This window comes from Meleagris gallopavo, chromosome 29 (assembly GCF_000146605.3).
Source record: "Meleagris gallopavo isolate NT-WF06-2002-E0010 breed Aviagen turkey brand Nicholas breeding stock chromosome 29, Turkey_5.1, whole genome shotgun sequence".
Classification (NCBI taxonomy): Eukaryota; Metazoa; Chordata; class Aves; order Galliformes; family Phasianidae; genus Meleagris; species Meleagris gallopavo.
Window position 1 is genome coordinate 2,896,356 of NC_015039.2, and position 17,848 is coordinate 2,914,203.

At 52.6% G+C, this 17,848-nt stretch overlaps 1 protein-coding gene across 2 annotated transcripts; it reads left to right on the plus strand.

Annotated features, from left to right (window-relative positions):
• The first annotated feature begins 3,434 nt into the window (after positions 1 to 3,434).
• Positions 3,435 to 17,170, plus strand: SKAP1 (src kinase associated phosphoprotein 1). 2 transcript variants are annotated; one of them, XM_010724579.3, is made up of 8 exons: positions 3,435 to 3,545; positions 4,461 to 4,544; positions 6,251 to 6,375; positions 7,110 to 7,173; positions 7,511 to 7,663; positions 11,919 to 11,975; positions 15,670 to 15,782; positions 16,967 to 17,170. In XM_010724579.3, exons 1-8 carry the CDS (start codon positions 3,455 to 3,457, stop codon positions 16,970 to 16,972), a joined length of 693 nt encoding a protein of 230 aa, XP_010722881.2. In that variant the 5' UTR covers positions 3,435 to 3,454; the 3' UTR covers positions 16,973 to 17,170. The 2 variants fall into 2 exon arrangements, with proteins under 2 accessions (XP_010722881.2, XP_019478965.1); XM_019623420.2 differs by lacking the exon at positions 16,967 to 17,170 and adding an exon at positions 16,732 to 16,873.
• The last annotated feature ends 678 nt before the right edge of the window (positions 17,171 to 17,848 follow it).

Genomic DNA, 17,848 nt, shown 5'->3' on the forward strand with positions numbered 1-17,848 from the left:
TCCCTTGGCAAAGTTGGTTCAACTTCAAACTCGATGTTGAATTTTCCAGACCAAATAAAAAACACTGCTGAAGTTAGAAGGTTTTTTTCCACCCTCCTGGGCCCAACCTGCAGTCAGCTCTTTGCCATCGCCCGTCTCTCCTCTTGTTTGCTTATCAATCATACAAACCACATTCATGGACTCCCCTGGAAAAACAGCAGTGTACCCAACGTTCACTTGGCACCTCACAACGGTCCATCTGTACGCCTCTATTTATTTCTGTCTGGTCATTAGATGCGATCCAGTAAGAGCTTTAGGGACAGCGTAGTTAATTGGGCACCATTCAACCTCAGGTGAGAAGTGCTGTTTTCTTGAGTCACTTCCATGGATTTTGTGTTCGCTCCTGGCTGTCAGCACTTGTCAAAGCCCCCACAGCTGCTGGGGACTGCTTAATGTTGGTTCTTGCCTTCAATACTGCTCTGTGTTGCTGCTACAAGAGGACATTGAGCAGTGCCCCGTGGGGGTCTGTCCAAAGGAAGAACTGGGATTTCAGCTCTCCGAGGGGCTCTCTGGGAGACCCTGGGATTCCTTGGGGCAATGTTGGGCTGCTGAGCCCGGGAGCCCCTCCTGACATCATCGTTTCATCAGTTCATCATTTCCTTTCGATTATTTCCATTGATTTCTGACTGCCTCCTGCTTGCTGATTACCTTTCAGTCTTGGCAGTTATCCCAGGGTGGATGCCTACACTCTGAGTTTTGCCTACAAGCCTCTTCTGAGAAGTCAAGCTGAAGCCCAACCAGATCTTCTCCACCACCCCTCACCTTTTTTTTCGTCTGCTTTCTTTATTTCCCGCTCAACACAATAAAATCCGTCTGGCACCAGCTCTACTTCATGCCATCCATGCTGGCATTTAATCCCCCATTTTCTTTGAACCAGTTGCTCGTTTCATTCCCATCCTTACAAGTGATGCTCGCTTCTGTAGGGTTGAAATTCCCATTGCACACCACCACTCAGCCCTGGCCATCATGGGCCCACTGGCCATGGCCTCAGTCACCAGTGGGACTTGCAAAACCTTTCATCTCTCTTTGAAGGCGACAGGAGGGGCTGTTTGTCTGTTTCTGATTCTTTTTATCCTCATTATCTTCAATGGAAAGAAAGACTGCAGCCACCACTGAGAGCTTTGGGAAATCACAGCCGATTGTACTTTGGGTTTGCAATGTATTTGGGTGTTCCCATTGAAGTCCCCGGGAGGAGAATCTGCTCTTGGCACGTCTGAGCTTGGTGAATAAGGCAGAGGACTGGGAATTAGCTGTAAGCCTCCGTGCTCCATCCCTTTGAACACTCAGTTAATGTGACAGTGTGGGCACGAGCGCAGCCCCCGGGCTGGTTTGGCTGCAGCTGCTGTGACATTTGGTGCAGCTGGTGTGCATGACTCAGAGAGCAGAGGGCTGAGTGCTGGAACACAGAGGGCTTTGAGGACATGCTGAGGACGGGCTGGAATGGTCAGGATGCTCAGCAGGCATCCCAGTGTTCCTTTGCTCCTTCTGCTGGGCTGGGTGGGCTGGGGAAGGAATAGAGACGGAAGGGACCTTCGTGCCCATGTAAATGCAGGGGCTGCCAAGAGGGGCCGTGTGTCTGGGAGGGCACAGCTGGTTCTCTGCGATGGGCTTAAGGCTTTTCTCTCTGTCTTTATAAATGGTGGATGGCTGTTTGTGGTTGGAAGAGATGAGCAGTGAGCTCAGGTTTACCTGTGAGCTGTGTGCCCTGAGGATCTAACGAGGCCACCCAAGCAAATGGACCCTCTGCTTGAGAGGGCTGAGGTCCCGCTTGGCCCCCCTGGTTTTCCAGGTGTCCATTAGGACAGTTTAAAGACACAAAACCCCAGGGATGGTCTTTGCAGGCTAATTCAGCCATTTGTTGCTAGCAGAAGCCATCTGGATTGCTATTATGGGCCAGCTGGGGGTGCAAGGAGGGAAAGGGACACCCCCACATCTCCCACCTCCCCCAGATTTAATCCTCCTGGCTCTGCACTGCCAGGGCTGCATCAGAGAGGCTGTGCTGTTCGTGTCGTGTTCTGTACAACCTCACATTTCCAGAGCTTCGTGCAATCTAATCAGCCCTCACAAGCCCTCCCTAATTGTATTTGCTTGTCTGAGTAGCCACTGAGTATTTAAGAAGGAGAGTGCCTCCGTTTGCTCTGATTCTCCTGCTGGGAAGCAGCAGCGCCGTGTCTTTTGCTGGATCCTGGCAGAGTTTTGGGACGATGCTGCTGAGATGCTGAGCAAAGCCAAGCTGCATTTAGAGAGCTGCCAGCTCCCAAACCTGGGACACCAATACGTGGGATCTGCTCACCAGCAAAATCCGAGCTCAAGCAGGGCAGGGCTGTGGGGCTGCAGCACGACGAGCAGCCGGCGATTTCTTTCAGTCTTGGGGAGCGGGGGCAGAGGGAAGCCGCATGCTGATAATGTACTGAAAGTAAATGAAATTAAATAAGCGAAGCAGCACTGGCAGCTCCTGCCTTCCCCCCCTGGGTAATTCAATTCGAGCTCTCGCGCTGATGGGATCTCGCCAGGGCTGCCTCTGTCACCCCGCTGGGGCCTGGAATCTTAACGTCTAAATAAAAGTTTCACTCAAGCATTTTTTATGCTCCTGCCAGCGGGATCGGCGAGCTGGCGTTGGGCACATTAATGTAATATTCATACTCGCAGGGTCTCCCTGTGCATCCGGCAGCACCGTCCCATTTTCGTAATTATAAATGTCCCATAAAATGACATTCAGATTTGCATTAGCTGAAGGGGTCGAGGCTGGGGTTGGAGAAGGAAATGTGCTTTTTCTGCCAGTCGGGAGCGTCGTGCTGCTATATGGAGAAGGCTGGGCAGGTTTGCTCCCTGCATGGGTGCTTTCCCCCACCTTGGTGGAGGGATGCCAGCCCAGCACCTGGGGACACGGCAGGTGATATCAGCCCTGCTGGCAGCTCTGTGGGGCCCTTTGGGGTTGGTCACCAAGCTCCAACACAGAATTTGGGGAGGTGGCAAGTACTGTTATTCTGCACTACCACCTTAGGAACAACCTCCTGGTTCTCAATGCAGCCCAGCCCGAACCCTGAGAGAGAATTTAGGTCCTTTTCGACACCCGTGTTTGTTTCTCTTGTAAGAAACATAAGAGTATTTGTACGAAGGTCTGGATTTCCCTCCTGCTCTCAGCTCCCTGACCACCTGTGCCCTGGGCAGAGGGCTGAGCCCCAAACCCACTCGTGGTAATGTGTGCATCCAGTGTGAGTCCCTCGGAGGGAGGAGGGATGGAGCCGGCGGGCGGCACTGAGGTGGGCAAGCTGCCTCTTTGGAGGACCCCTCTGGGCAGTGTGCTATCTACCCAGGGGTGCTGCACAGTTTGGAAGGTCTCTGAGGGATCCGTTCCTCTCTGTGTGCACGTGGGTTGCACGGCATGGACTGGAAATGACCAGACTTTGCTTTGATGCTTGCAGGAATGGAGGAAATCACAATGAGGCCTGTTGAAGACACAGGGAACGTTCTGAAGCAAGGATATCTGGAGAAGAGGTCCAGAGGTGAGGCCTGAGGAGTGCATCAAGGCTGGGGGGCTCCATTTGGGCTGGCTTTTGTTCTGTCTGACGAGGTGAAGGAAGGTGGTGAGTGAGATGGTGGGGGAAGGCTTTGGGTGGATGAGCTGCTGTGGTTCACAGCCATCCTGAAGAGCTCAGCACACTCAGGTCATCGCTGAAGCACCACCAAGAATGCAAAAATGTCAGATGAAGAACAAGCAGGAAAATATCTCTTTATTTGCAGCGGCTTCAGGAGCCACAAGCAGACATTCAGACCTTTCTTAATGTACCATATGTAAAGGGAGAGCACAGCCCTTCTTTATTCTCCTCCGTAGATCATCAAACTGCACAGAGATTAAAACCCAGAATCTGAATTAAGCAGCAGCTTGGTCCTCTGAGGCAAAACGTGCCATCCTAACCAGCCATACCTAATGAGGATAAAGCCCTGCTGAAGAGAAGCTGGTTCGTAGCATCACACACATTAACGAGCTGAGATAAGTGAGGCAGCCTCAGGTTTATCTTGATTTTACTGACTCTTGTGAAAGATACAAATTATTTCCCCAGATTTTGGCTTGATTTATTTGCTGCATGACAGGTGGGATGGGGTAAGAACAACCCCTTTCCTCCTTGTGGCCATGAGTTGAGCTGTGTCACTGGTCCTGTGCATGCAGTAGCTTGCTCCAATTACAGAGAAAAAGACACTGATGCTCAACTGGGAATGTTTCACCTAAAGCTGTGTTCTCTCCTGCTAGGACTGGCTTGCTCTCCTTGCTTGGTTGCCTGAATTTTGTCCCAGAAACATGCAGGGTTTTGTTGGGAAAAAGAAATCTTTTTCCACCCCGTTTGTGTGACCCTTATGAAGCGTTCAGCAAAAGAACAGGAATGAATGTGTTTATTCCTGTGTTGTGTTTTTCTTTCTAGACCACAGCTTTTTCGGGTCGGAGTGGCAGAAGAGGTGGTGTGTCCTCCACAGAAAGACCTTTTACTACTATGCCAATGAGAAAAGTGAGTGGTGAGGCATCCACCTCCATTCCCCAAACTGTGGGCAGGGGCTGAGGGTGCGGATAAGGCTGGGAAAGGGGATATGAGAGCTTTGTCCACAAGGCAGGCCAATACCTGGCAAGAAAAGAGCACAGACTGTGGTCCATTTCCCTCCCTGCGGCTGATGGAGTTTTAGGAACTGATTTGGCTGAAGAAATCTGAATTCAGACGTTCATTCAGAGCACAGCAGTGCCTGGAAGCGTCCTCCTTTGGGAAGGGGTGGCTTTAAGGGAATCTGGTCCCCAGGAGCCCCCTGGGACACTCCATCCCAAAGGCAGATGAGGCAATTAGTGTAAAAAGGAGCAAACGTGCCCTTAGTATTCATCTCTGATAAAACTGAGACGTGGGCTGCAGTTTCCAAAAGCGCTGAAGGGATCTGGATGTCATCTCAGCTTCCTCCTGCTGAACCCCCGCTTTCTTTTCTTATGCACAAGGCAAATAAGAGGATGGCTGTAATTCCCTATCAAGAAAAAACATAGAGGTTCTTGTAGGAAGGTGTATCTCAGCTTGCTTTTTTGTTTCCAGTCCCCTAACATCTTTGTGGGTAGGGAGCAAGAGAAGAGAAAGGCAGGGACAGAGCTGCATGTAAATAAAATGACACACCAAGTTTGCCATTAGCCATCAGCTGGGCTTCAGCCCCCTAAGTGGCTGTAAATAACCCACACGTCAGTGTATATAAATATTTTGCAGTCGTGCTCCATCAGGTACATACAAACAGACAGCTAATATCTCCAGCACAATGAGATATATGGCCTGCCTTCCTCTGTTCCACCCATCCAGCATCATGGCCTGTTAACTGCTTACAAAATACACACATACATCCTTGGTTTGCAACGGCCACTCTGCATCAAACTCCAGCAGCTTATGGGGATGGAGCTGAATCTTTTTTTCCCTCCTTTTTCCGCCTCCTTTGAGGATGCTGGGTGCTGTTTGCAAAGGGTTGCAGATGAGCTCGAATACAAGAGCTGATACAGCATTGTTTTGGTGGGAGATGGACAGCTGTCAGCTTCCAGACGGTCTCCAGAAGGCAACAGAGTAAAGCAAACCTCTTCCTGATGGACTGAATGTTTTTCACAGGGCTTGGCTTCATCCAAATAAAAAAGTTAAGAGCAGCTGCCCGAATCACACTCCCACACTTACTCAAGAAGATTCATAAGGAAATAATGAGCTGGGTATCCAGCTGGGGTAAATAAACGTGCCTCAAACGATGGCACTGATGTTCTCTCTCTCCAGCCTGGCTGCTGGGGCCGTGTGTGTGCATCTACAGCATCCGTAGGCCAATCCTCCCAGGCCCCACTAAGCATTTCTTCCTGTACACCGACCCACTAATTCCTTACCAGCAGAAGAGTCGTTGCTATCATATTTCCCCAAGTACACAGTGGTCTCTGCTTCATTACAAGCAGCTCATCTCATACAACCCTGTGACCCTGGCAACCTTTCAGTGGCTGCTTGCAGTCTCTGGAGGCTTAAAATTGCGTCCTCTTTACTGTGTCTTTATGAAGATTTTATAATGTTCTCTTTAGATTTCCAGGAGGGAAGGATGCTTAGATTTGCTCCCAGTGATACACGATAGAGCTCAGTTTCCCAGTGTGGGCAACAGACATCTGCCCCACCCATGAGGGTTTGATAAAAGATATAAACTCCAGAATTCTTAATTTCTCTTCTCCCAGGCAAGCAACCTAAAGGCACCTTCTCCATTGAGCATTATAGTGCCCGGCTGGCTTTCCATCTCCGCAAAGATTCACGCAGAAGATGCTGTTTTGAATTAGTCTGCCCTGGGAAACGCACCTATGAGGTAGGAGCTGGGGGAAGAAGAGGAGCCTTGGTGTTGTTTGATCACAGCGTGGGAGCTCATGGTGCCAGATCCAAGGCACAGGGTGGACCTGCAGGGTTGGGGAGGCTGCGATTCTCCAAACGTCAGCCTCCGGTTCAACAAAACCAGGATCATAGAGTGGCCTGGGTTGAAAAGGACCATAATAATAATAATAATAATAATAACAAGCTCTGCAGAAGGTGCTGGTGCTTCTCCATCTCATCCAGTCACCTCCACACGTACCTCCAGGTGACCCTTTGTGCTCGAAGGGCTGAAGGGTTAAATGACAACGCTGGGTTTGGAAAAGCCTGTTTTTAAACAAGCACTTCAGAGCCTTGCTGAATTCAAACTTCCCGTTTGTTGAGCTTACAAACTGGTGCAGTGAAAAACGTGGTCCAATCCACAGCTCCTTCCAGAGATTCAGGGATCTAGAGCCTTGGTTCACAGTCAGTGTTGTATATTCAATAGGGATTGTGGTTTTCATCTGAATTCTTTTAATGAATTAGGCTTGACAGCCTTCCTTTGGGATAGTCTAGCTTTGTTCTGCTTCTGTTTCCCTGTTTGGAATAGGGAGATAAAGGAGTGAAATGGCTTCCCCAAAGCCCACAGGACAGACAATGGCAGATCCAAGCACTCAATCCCTTATTTTAGTTCCAAATCTTCTCCCTCTTCACGCATTCAAGAAACAACATGGTAACAGGTGAACCTCTCTCCAGTTCACAGCCCCAAGTCCAGCAGAGGCTGAAGATTGGGTGGATCAGATCCAGTTCCTCCTGAAGGGTGAGTCTGGTAGCTTGGCCCAAGCCAACCTGTTGTGTTCACTGGGGCAAATCCCTGCAGCCCTTCCTGTCCCTGCAGGATCCTGTGGGTTTCTGCTTATCCCCAGGGCCCTGCTGGGGTCACAGCAGAGCTCAGAGGAGGATCAGGAGCCCTCCTTCCTCCACCTCTGCTGCTAACCTGTGCAGTCAGCAAGGGGACGGAGGTCTCTCTGCAAGGTGCACGGTGAGCACGAAGTACAGCTGCACAATCTTTGTTGCTTGATTTCAGCTCGCTGCAAATTCCAGCCTGCAGCTTGGCAAAGTCTGCTCTTTTCCACCACCTTGCTCTCTCCCAGCAGATCTGAGTTCCCTCACTATCCCATACGATGAGGAGGAGGAAGAGCTCTACAACGACATGGGGAGTTCTGACTCCACGACCACAACATCTCACAACACTACCCTGAATCAAGATGATGGGATGGAAGAAGATGACATCTATGAGGTTTTTCCAGGTAAGCGACAAAATGATGAGGTTAAAACCCAAGCCGTGCCCTAACTTTAACCCTGCAAACATGGCAGGAGACCTTGGCCACCAAACACACTGTGATGGGAATGAACATCTCAGGCTCTGCTGAGTTTAATAGGTCTATAACTCAAAGGAGCAGCTCGGTTTCTTTGTTCAGACTGGCTGATGGACTACAAAAGCAAACCCCTTCTGCTCTGGCGAGATGGGGATTTTGTAAATTCAAGTGAGGCAGCTCTTACTGGGCTGCGTTACCTGGAGAATCAGAGTTAGATGATGAAAATGCTCCCTTCTGGGCATGCAGTCATGGCTGTAACATGATTACTGGGCTTCCAAGAGATGATAAAATAACTGCATTAAAGACCAGCGCTTGCTCGCTAGCAGTGCAGGAGGCCTGGAGGCAGCAGGGCTGTGGCTGCTGTGAGAGAAGCCAGGAGCAATCTCCTTGGCACAGAAACAGCCTGAGAGGGTGACATGATCTGCAACATTTCTCACTGTTGCAGCAGAAATCACAGTGTGAGACGCCCCAGGGCTTGGTCAGGGGGGTCACCTGAGCCTGATTCAAACACACACTGTTCTGCCTCTGTGCTGAGGTTGGCACTGCCCAACACTGTACCTCCATCCCCCCTAGGGTAAGGTTGCTCTCTGTCTGCATTCAGAGGTGCAAAATAGGTCCTTATTTCTTCTTGTTTATTTCAGGGCTTTGTATCTGTAGTGATTAAAAAAAGAAACAAATGCACCAGAAAGTATGCTGGTGCCCAAGGAGGAAATCTCTGCTTGGCAAGTGGCATCCAGGCAGCTGCTGGGAGCAGAGCAGGGGTTCCTGGGCTGCCAGCACAACCCCAAGCAGCCTCAGCTCCTGTCTACCTTCATCTTTCCTTCCCGACCTTCTCCTTCTCTGCTTACATCATCAGCTCTTTGGGCTGCAGTTCTCTCTTCCTCACCTGCAGTGATCCCTGCACTCAGCAGGAGCCCCTGCTCTGCAGTTCCAGGTGCATGTGAAACCCGAGGGGGTTCAGCATCCCTTGCTGCTGTGGCAGCTGCATCCAGCTCCTCACTGCCCTACGGCTGCCAGCAGCAGCTACAGAGCAGATACCAGATGCGAGATTTGTTCCAAATGGGGCTGATGGTGATCCTGGCACGAGCCTGCATTGTGCTGACCTGGGTACAGACCCTTCTGTTGCCCTTCTCTGAGATGCAGAGAGCATCAAGAGCTGCAAATTTGCCATGGGTGTTATTTGTACCCTTTAAATATGCTTAAATGCCCGCCTGTATTGCAGGGCTTTGGAGACTCAAGTTTTTGGGACAAGGGGCAGAGGCTCAAGGCTGCAGCTCCTTGAAAGCTGCCCACATCCCATGGCCATTTCCCATCCCTCCTGCAGCCCTCCTGGGCTCCCTTCTGCTTGGCCTAAGGCAGGGGGAATGCAGGGGGATTTTTGCCCCATTCCCAGTGCTCAGCCCCTTTAGGGTGAAAGCACAGAGATGATGAGCAGGAGCAGGAATGAGGCAGTGAGGAACCAGGCACAGAATGCATACAGTGGGTCGAAGCAATCCACTCCCCTCAAGTACATCCCCGTTGCACCTCTCACCCCCCAGAAATGTGGGAGAGAGTCCCCATCCAAGCTGGGGGCTCCTCTGGGCCCGACCCCCTCCCTCGTGTCCCGAGTGCAATAGAGAGATAGAGAGAGAGGGGAAAAAAAAAAAGGAAAGGGGGGAAATGAAGAGATAATTTCCTCAGCAAGTCATCGTCGTTAATGAAGTTTTACAAAAACAGATACAACCAAGGAAAAATAAAATTTCACAGGTGATAAATTTTTCCAATTTCCCTGGCAGAATTCGATAGGATTGTTAAATTAAGAGTGAAGGTGTCTGTTAGGAAGCAACGAGCAGTGATGGGTAATTTTATAGAGTGGAAAATTGAATCAAATTGCTACATTAAAACACAGCTCCTCTGAGAATGTGCCCAACGCCCAGGCTGCTCCGGCACAGCAGTGGGGCACACGGTGCAATGGCCACGCATAGGGATGGGATGGGGTCTGCTGGGGGGGTCCCAGACCCCAGGGTGGCTGCCCCATAGGGATGGGCTGCCCTGGTAAATGCGTTCCCCAGGGATGGTGTGATTGTGGTGCTCTGCACAGGGAGGTGGGATAGTGAGAAGCGATGCAGACCCCAGGAGATGCATTTTTCAGCATTTCCCTCTGGTTTGCCGTGATAAAATCGAGATACTGACCAAAATCAAACATCCAGGTTTTGATAAGGCAGTTTAGCTTGCAGATGTGATTCAGAGGAGCACCTGGCTGCATGAGGCTGAAGGGCTGCCACATGCAGGGGAACTTGTTGCATTCCCACAGCCACCTTCAGTGCATGCACAGAGCAAAATCTGCACGGATTGTGGCTGGAGCACAGATACAGATCTGTGCAGATGCAGCTCAGCAGCGTGCCAGGCTCAGTGCCTTCACCAGGGCCATCCTCACCATGTTTTGCTGAGAAATCCCAGACAAATTTCCTTCCTTCCCCCCTCCAAGCCTCCATCCATCACTGCCTTGCAGCCCATCAGTGCAGGGCAGCAGCCGTGGGGCTGAGCATAGCCTGGGGGCTTCCTCTGAGCACCTTTTGCAGATGGCACAGAGCAGTAATCACCATGGCAAGGTGGAAAGAAGGGGAAACTGAGGCACAGAGGTCTGAATGCACCACTGACTCCTCTGAGCTGCAGAGCTCTCAGCTGCCAGGAGGGTGATGCAAACAGCGAGGGCTTTGTGGCTTCATTTCTGCTTGAGACGTGTCCCATCTCATCAAATACGGGGGGAAAAAATGCCTGTGCAGGACACGGTGCCACTGCCACGGTGTTAGCAGACTTTGTCTGGTGTTGCTCATGGAAATGCAGAGTTATTTCCTCCACGCTTTGCCTTTTCCTGCTGCCAGCTTCCCAAGGAGAGTGCGTGTGTGTGTGGGGTGGATGCACAGAGGGCTCTGGGAAGGGGTTTCCTGAGGACAGCTCAGCTCCAGGGCTGGAAGCACTGCCTGCAGGAAGCGTGTGCAGGGAAGGGATGGAAGGTGGGGGACACCCAGCAGAGCTGCAGTGTCAGCTCCCCAAAACATGGTCCCATCCCATAGGGGTGCAGCAGCACCCAGGCTGGGGGCTCGATTTGGGGCTTTCTTGGCACAGGGCTCAGTGGGACTGATTCCATGCCAAGAGTGGATCGGGGGGCTGTGGGTTAAAGCATAAAGGAATCCAGATGTGAGGGCTGGGGAGCGTGCATGGGAAAGGTGGAGGCAGAGCGGTGGTGCGGATACATTTACATCCTCCTTTACAAATGCAAAGAGCAGGCCAAAGCCACTTTCAATAATTTATTTAAAAATCAATGCTAACGAGGTTCTGTCTCGTCAGTGGCCGAGTTTTACAATAAAGTCTGATTTATTTAGAAAAGATCTTTGGTGCCGCTTCCCGTCTAATGGGGGAGCAGCGGCGGTGACCCTCCAACATGGGATCCAATTTGTGACTCACAGCGGAGCTCTGACCCGGTTTGCATTGATCAGAGCTGCATGGGGGAGACGGAGGGGCCACATCCCCACCAGGTGCCACAGGGAAGCGCAGTGTCTGCCCTACTGCTGGGCCACGGGGGATCAGCAGAGAGCCCAGTGCTGGCTTGCTTATGTCTTATGTAAACCTCTTTGCACATGGACCCGTGTTTCTGACAGTCACCATTCCTCAGAGCATCCCCACAGCCCCCCAGCTCACACTTAACCTTTCCAGCAGTATCGTTTCTCATTATTCTTTTTTCCTGCCCCCTTTCCCCATCCTGCACAGCCGTGCCGGTGGCTGCCTGGGTTCCTTTTTCACCTCTCTGATTTCTGCTTCTGTTCACCATCCTCCCATGTGTTTCTGCCCTGGCATTTCTCCTCTCTGTCTCGTTTTCCCCAGGCTGTGAGCGCTGAACAGGAAAGCGTCTCTTCCTATCGGGCACTTGGCAAAGTGCTGCTTAAATTTATGAGGCTATAATAAGTGATTTGTTTTTACCAGTGTTAACAACAATTCATATTTGGATGCAACACGTTTTAAAATATTATCCGCGACTTCCTCCCTCCCACTCTCCACAATTAAGGCAGGAATTTATTATTCTGACAGTCGGATGCTCTCGCAGCCCAAGCCTGCGGGTTTGGTGCAGTGCTAGCAATGGCCTGGCACTGTTCTGTTGCACTCATAGCTCTCCCTGTGGCTTCTCTGCTCTGTTTTCCCCTTCCAGAGAAGGACACCAATGTTCCTGAGGACAGCGAGGACGACGGCAGCGGGCAGCACCGCGGTAAGAGCCCACCCCACGTTGGCCAACCCTATGGATGTCCCAATGGAGGCAACCAGGGGATCTGGAGGTGCAGGTGCCGGTGGAGCAGCACACATCGAAAGGAGGTGGGGCAGACATGACAGGAGATGAGGCAGGACGTGAGTCAGGGCTCAGAGGAAGCCGGCTCTGGGCACGGGAAGCCGGCCGGACGCTCAGCACCGCTGCCGGAACCAACACCGCCCAGAGCAGGCAGCCCCAAGAGCCTCCCAGAGCTCACAGGTTCCCCCCCTCCTGCTTTTTCCTTAGGGATCTGCACCATGGGATGGGAGCGGAAGGTCTGTTTCCTCCCCGGTCCCACCTGCTTCACTTTCCATCACCGCTTCCGTCCTGGCGCAGGAAAGCAGTGCTTGTGTCTGAGCAGCCGGGGTTGGGCTGGGACCTTCCTGCCTTGCATACTGCTGGCCCAACCCGGCGGGGCCCCGAGGGGACGTGCATAGCCTGGAGATGCTCAGCCAGGGGGTGGCACTCAGAGCACTGAGCTGTTGGGTGGCAGGGAGCAGAGGGGCTCATCGGACAGCGGGTGCCTGGGTTGGCTTCACACGCGGTGGGGCATTCTTGGAAGCACACACGTGGGTGTGCAGACACCCCGAGCACTGCTGGGTTACTCCCCCAGAGGGGCTCTCAGCTGTCCTGCAGCCCCGTGCTCAGCTTCCCAGTGTTCCCATCTCAATGCAGGGTTGAGTCTTTGCTGTCTGCAGAGACCCAAGCAAACCAGCAAGCCCTGTGCCCTCACATTGCTTGTTTCCCACCTACCCCCACCCCCAGCACGATGACTTATTCAGCCACTGGAGCATGTGGCCGTGACAGCAGCGCCCAGAGCTTGGAAAAACGACCTCCTCATCTTTATAAACTGCACCACCATCGTCACACCTGCATCCCTGGGGACTCCTGGGCACGGGCTGAGGAAAGCAGAAGGAGCTGGGACATGCACTGCAAGCACGCATTTGTCTTCACCTTCCACAGCTCTCCCAGCATCTCAGAGAGGAGCTGCCATGGTTCCCTTGCAGGAGCAGCGTGCTGGAGGGCTGGGGGTGACCCAAGGGCACCCTGATGGTGCTGGCTCCCACCTATCCCAGCCCTGCACCCTTTTTAATGCCCTGCTTGTACTCGTTAGCATCCTCCTGACATCTGTGATTTTTGTTAAGCGTCATGGCTGGTTTCGTTATTAGTGTGGTCATGATTGCTTTAAGTCCTGTGTCTGTTTCTGTGCTAAATAATACGTGAGGCTCCTGCCTCTGAAATGCTGGGCTCCATTTCAAGAGCGAAAAGTTCTCACAGCTCCAGGAGTCCCTGCGCTGCGATCCAACCGGACAAAGGGTGAAGGGATGACAGCAGCCCTTGAGCACAGAACTGGGTTGGCAGCGTACAGCCAAAGTGCCCGATGAGCATTTGGTGAATGGAAAACGATTGTTTCTCATTTCTAAGAACAGCAAAGATGCCACAAAACCGAACCAGCCCAGCAAATCCAACCAGGAGCTGCGGGCTGCTCCAGCCAAGATGCCTGTTTGCACAGCTCAGGCTGCTCAGTCCCTTCCTGCCTTCCATGCCTGACGAGCTGCTGCTGCCACGCAGCCTGACCCATCAAATACAGAGAGAGCAGAACTCCTATCCTCAGAAAAACAGAAGAGCCCCGAAGCTTGTCTCCTGCACTGAGCCTGGCAGGAGGTTTCACCTAGCAGAGAAAGCCACTGAGCTGCAGACAGTTGTCATTAGGCTTCAGCATCAACAGGCTGCCAAAGCCACGAGCCCAAAGCAGAGGGGTTGGGGCAGGAGCTTCTCCCCCAGCCCTGCTTGGGGCTGCTCGGGCTGCGGAAGGCAGTGACGCAGTTGTCACATTTGGCTGATTTCCTTCATGACCCCGAGGCCCATAAATGTGGGAGGAGGCACTCGCCCCACTTACATCAGTGTAAATCAGTCACACTCGCGTCGTGTCTCTGCCCTGAACGCAGGTTCAGATCTGCAGGCAGGGCACCTGGGACAGCTGATGTCCCACTGGGACACTGCAGAGTGACATCTTCCCTTTCCTGGCCTTATCTCCGAGTGCTGACAGGGATCAGGACCCCCCTCACTGCAAACTGTCTTAATTTTAACACGATATTCTCAATAGCTTGCACAAACATCTCGCTTTTGAAACCGTGGCTCAATGCAGAGCCGTGCTGTGCTCTCATCACCAGGCATTTTCATGCAATCCAATTAATGCTGACCTTTGGAAGATGGTGCTGGAGCGAAGGCTGAGACCTTTTCCTGGACCAGTGGACATCACTGGAGAAAATAAGCAGTTCTGCTTCACACGGGGAGCACAGGACCGCTCACAGCAGCACCAGCCTGCATGATGTTCTCTGCATCACGGTGCTGCAGTGACCTTTGGTGGCACTTACACAATTTTCTGCCTGCTGCAGAGCTGCTGCCTGCTTCGTCCTGCTCAGTGCCCCACTACTTCCTCTGCCTCCAGTTCATAACCTCTGCTTCCTGCACTTTGCACAAGCTTAAATAACTCAGTAGCTCCTTCTCCTTCTATTCCCTTCACAATCTTTTCCTCACCACTGCGTGCTCCCCCTTTAATACTTTCCAAAGGATGCAGACCTACTTTTTTTTTTTCTTTTTTTTTCCCAGCCTTTCTATTTAAGTTCCCCAAGTCCCTGAGTCATTCCAGTTGCTCCCTGCTGTACCATTATCCATCTCTGTAATGTCCTTTTTCATATTTAGGTGATCAAATCCGGGCACAGTACTCCAGATGCACCCTTATCACTCGGTCCCTTACACCATATTAGAAACATTTCCTCCAACATGTGCTCGATATTTTCTATTTATGCTTTCTGGGCTCGGTTCAGCCTCGTGGCAGAGCAGCACAGTGCATTGGTGCAACCCCCTGCACAGTGTGGTTTTATTGGGTTTAATTATTCACAGGGGCCTCATCACAGAGGTGCCCGTGTTGTGACATCTGGATTTCCAACCTCCCCCCACCCCCCACATCAGTGCTGCACCACCAGGACATGTCCTGCATGTCTGAATGGTCATTTTGTGTGCTTGGAAACCAGGAATGGGATTTTGGGGTGTGTTTATGATGCTGCCATGGATCTGTTGGATGTGTTGGGATGAATCCCTTTTCCAGCCTGCAAAGTAGGGCAGCATCTCCAGGTGCGTGGTGTTGGCTGGTCTGGTCCCATTGCACAGTGGGATGCTCTCTGCCCCCTTCCAGGGACCCACTTTGCACAGTGGCTGTGGTCTCTGGACCTGTGTTGGATGGGAAATGCCATTCTGAAATGGCAAAGATGGAAATGTTTCCTTCTGGAAATGCTGCTGCTCCATTTTCCATCCAACCCACACGGACATTTATCTAAGGGCAGTCCCCAGCCTTGGCATGCGGTTTCCTGGCAGTTTCACCAACACAAACCCATGACTCCCAGCACAGAAATCATTTTGCCTCCCTCTAGAAAGGAGAAAACAAGACTTTGCTGGTTCATAATGTCCCTTCCAGCCTGTGGACCACACCTGATGGAAAAGACTGAGGCCACTGTGCAAAACGACACCAACACCTCCTTGTCTTCCCCCCACATACCGACTGATTCCAGCTCCTACCCTCAGACCCCCACACCGTGACCCCAATATTTCCCCAGTTATCCCCCATCCCCCTGACTTTTCCTTTGCTCTGCAGGAAGCTCCCGAAGGGATTATGCCAATTACTACCAGGGCGTGTGGGACTGCAGCGGTGAGCACCCCAACGAGCTCTCCTTCCACCGCGGAGACCTCATCTACATCCTGAGCAAGGTAGGGCCCTGCAGCCCAAAGGGGGCTGGGGGGGGGCAGAGAAAACCAAAGCACAGGGATATGTCCTAATTAACAGAGCGGGAAGTGGAATTTCGGGGTCTAGCTCCCACGTGCACATAGGAATGGGTCCCCAACCCCGTGAGATCCCCCCTCCCCACGGCCAATTCGTGTCCCCGCCGTCACCCCTCCTTGCCTGCAGCCCTCACCGCCTCCTACGTTCACGTGTGGCATCTGAAATGCCCCAAAGCAAGATTTTCTTCACGGTAATGGAGCCTGTGCGTGCTGTTGCTCGGGTATTACAGGGGTAATTGAGTTGCTCAGCCGGGTGTGAGCAGAGCTCTCTCCAGCAGACACGCGCAGGTGAATACATCAAGTGCTTGCACGAGCAGGGCAGGGAGCTGTGCTGTGCTGTGACCCTTCCAGCCCCCTGTATCCCTGCAGGGCTCCCAGCTGCTCCCAGCCGGACTGCAGCGGCCCGGACTGGGATGGCTGCTTTGTATGAAGGGCACTGAACCGGGGAGGTGGAGGGGGTCACTCACCCACCCCCATGCACCCACATGGTTGATGTTGGACCCGTGGTTCTGGAGCCGCCAGCCCCGCGAAGGCAGCTGCATCTTTGGCAGCGGCAGAGCACGGCTTTTATTCTTGGTGCTGCTGTCTCTTTCTGGAAGGCTGAGAATTTCCCATCTGTGGATCTCAAAGCGCTTTTTACGGCGGCATTTACTGCCTCTCGCCCCCCCCCCGCTGCTTTACAGCAGCAAGATAAGCCTGCCATGCTCCAGGCCTGAACCCACAGCCCGGGCTCATCCCTCCATCTCTGGGCTTACAGCAGCAGCAGCAGCTGGCCGATGTCCCACATCCCCATGCAGTGCCCGGATTGGGGCACAGTGCTGCCCTGCCAGCACAGGGACACAGCTTGGAGGCTCAGCGGGGTTCTCTCTCTCTTCAGTGCCTCCAGATTGCGACTCTTGTGCTGGCTTCCTCACACGTAACCGATGGGTCCTGAGAGCTTTCCCCCCGTAAATTACTTTGTGCGACGGATGCTCGCGGCCGCGGCAGAACCGAAGTGATGGGGGGGGTTGGAAAGCAGGGAGAGGCGAGCGGGGGGGAAAGGTGTTTGAAAAGCCTGTTCACTCAGCTGCATTTTAATTTCCTTTTCAATCTTGTCCCAATTAATTTCGCAGAATTAATCTCACAGAAGCAAACTCGGCAGCGTCGAGGCTGCAGTTTTTAGCGGTGCGGTCGCTCTGTCTGAACATGAAATAGTAGCTAATATAAAAATCCATCTGGTGTGTTTGAAACACATGCCGGCTGCTGCTCGGGTCCTGTCTGACATTTCCAGCAGCAACAGCGGGGAAAAGTGATTTGGGGGTTAGTGGACATCAGTAGCTGGCAGGGATTCAGCAGCAGGGCGTGGGGTGGGCAGGGGGGGCTGCAGCATGCTGGGCAGGGATGGGTTCGTCCCCAGGACAATTCCTTGGAGCCATCCCTCACCTGGGCACCTGGGTGAGCGCGTGGTTCGGGGTGTGCAGGGCTTATGGCTGCAGGGTCTCTCCTTGCCATGTGTCCCAGGTCCCTGCACAGAGCCTTGCAATGCAGACAGCACGGTCCCATGGGTGCAGAGCTCTGGGCTGTTGGTGCTATGGACACAGGAGCATCCCTCAGGTGCTGGCTCCCTCATTACAGCTGGTACCCGAGGGATGTGGGTCCCCTCCCTGTTCACCCCCCTGGTGCCACCAGGCTGAGGTTTGGTAAAGCACTGGGGATGCAGAGCCCATCACCCCATCACCCCATCTCATGGAGACCCCAAAATGCTGCCGCCCACCCGATGTGGGAGGGGGGCTGATAACCATGGGGAGGTGAAAGCCATAATCCCAGCAGAACACCGTGTCCTTTCCCACAGCCCCAATCCCCGGTCCCTCGGCTGAGTGATTTGTACGTTATGATAATTATCCGAATGCAGCGAGACTTCCTATTTTAAGTGGGCTTAGTTGGATGTGACAAGCAGGCCATAAAAGCGGATAAGTTAATTCTCTCAATTGCTTTCAATGAAAGCGGGAGGGGGG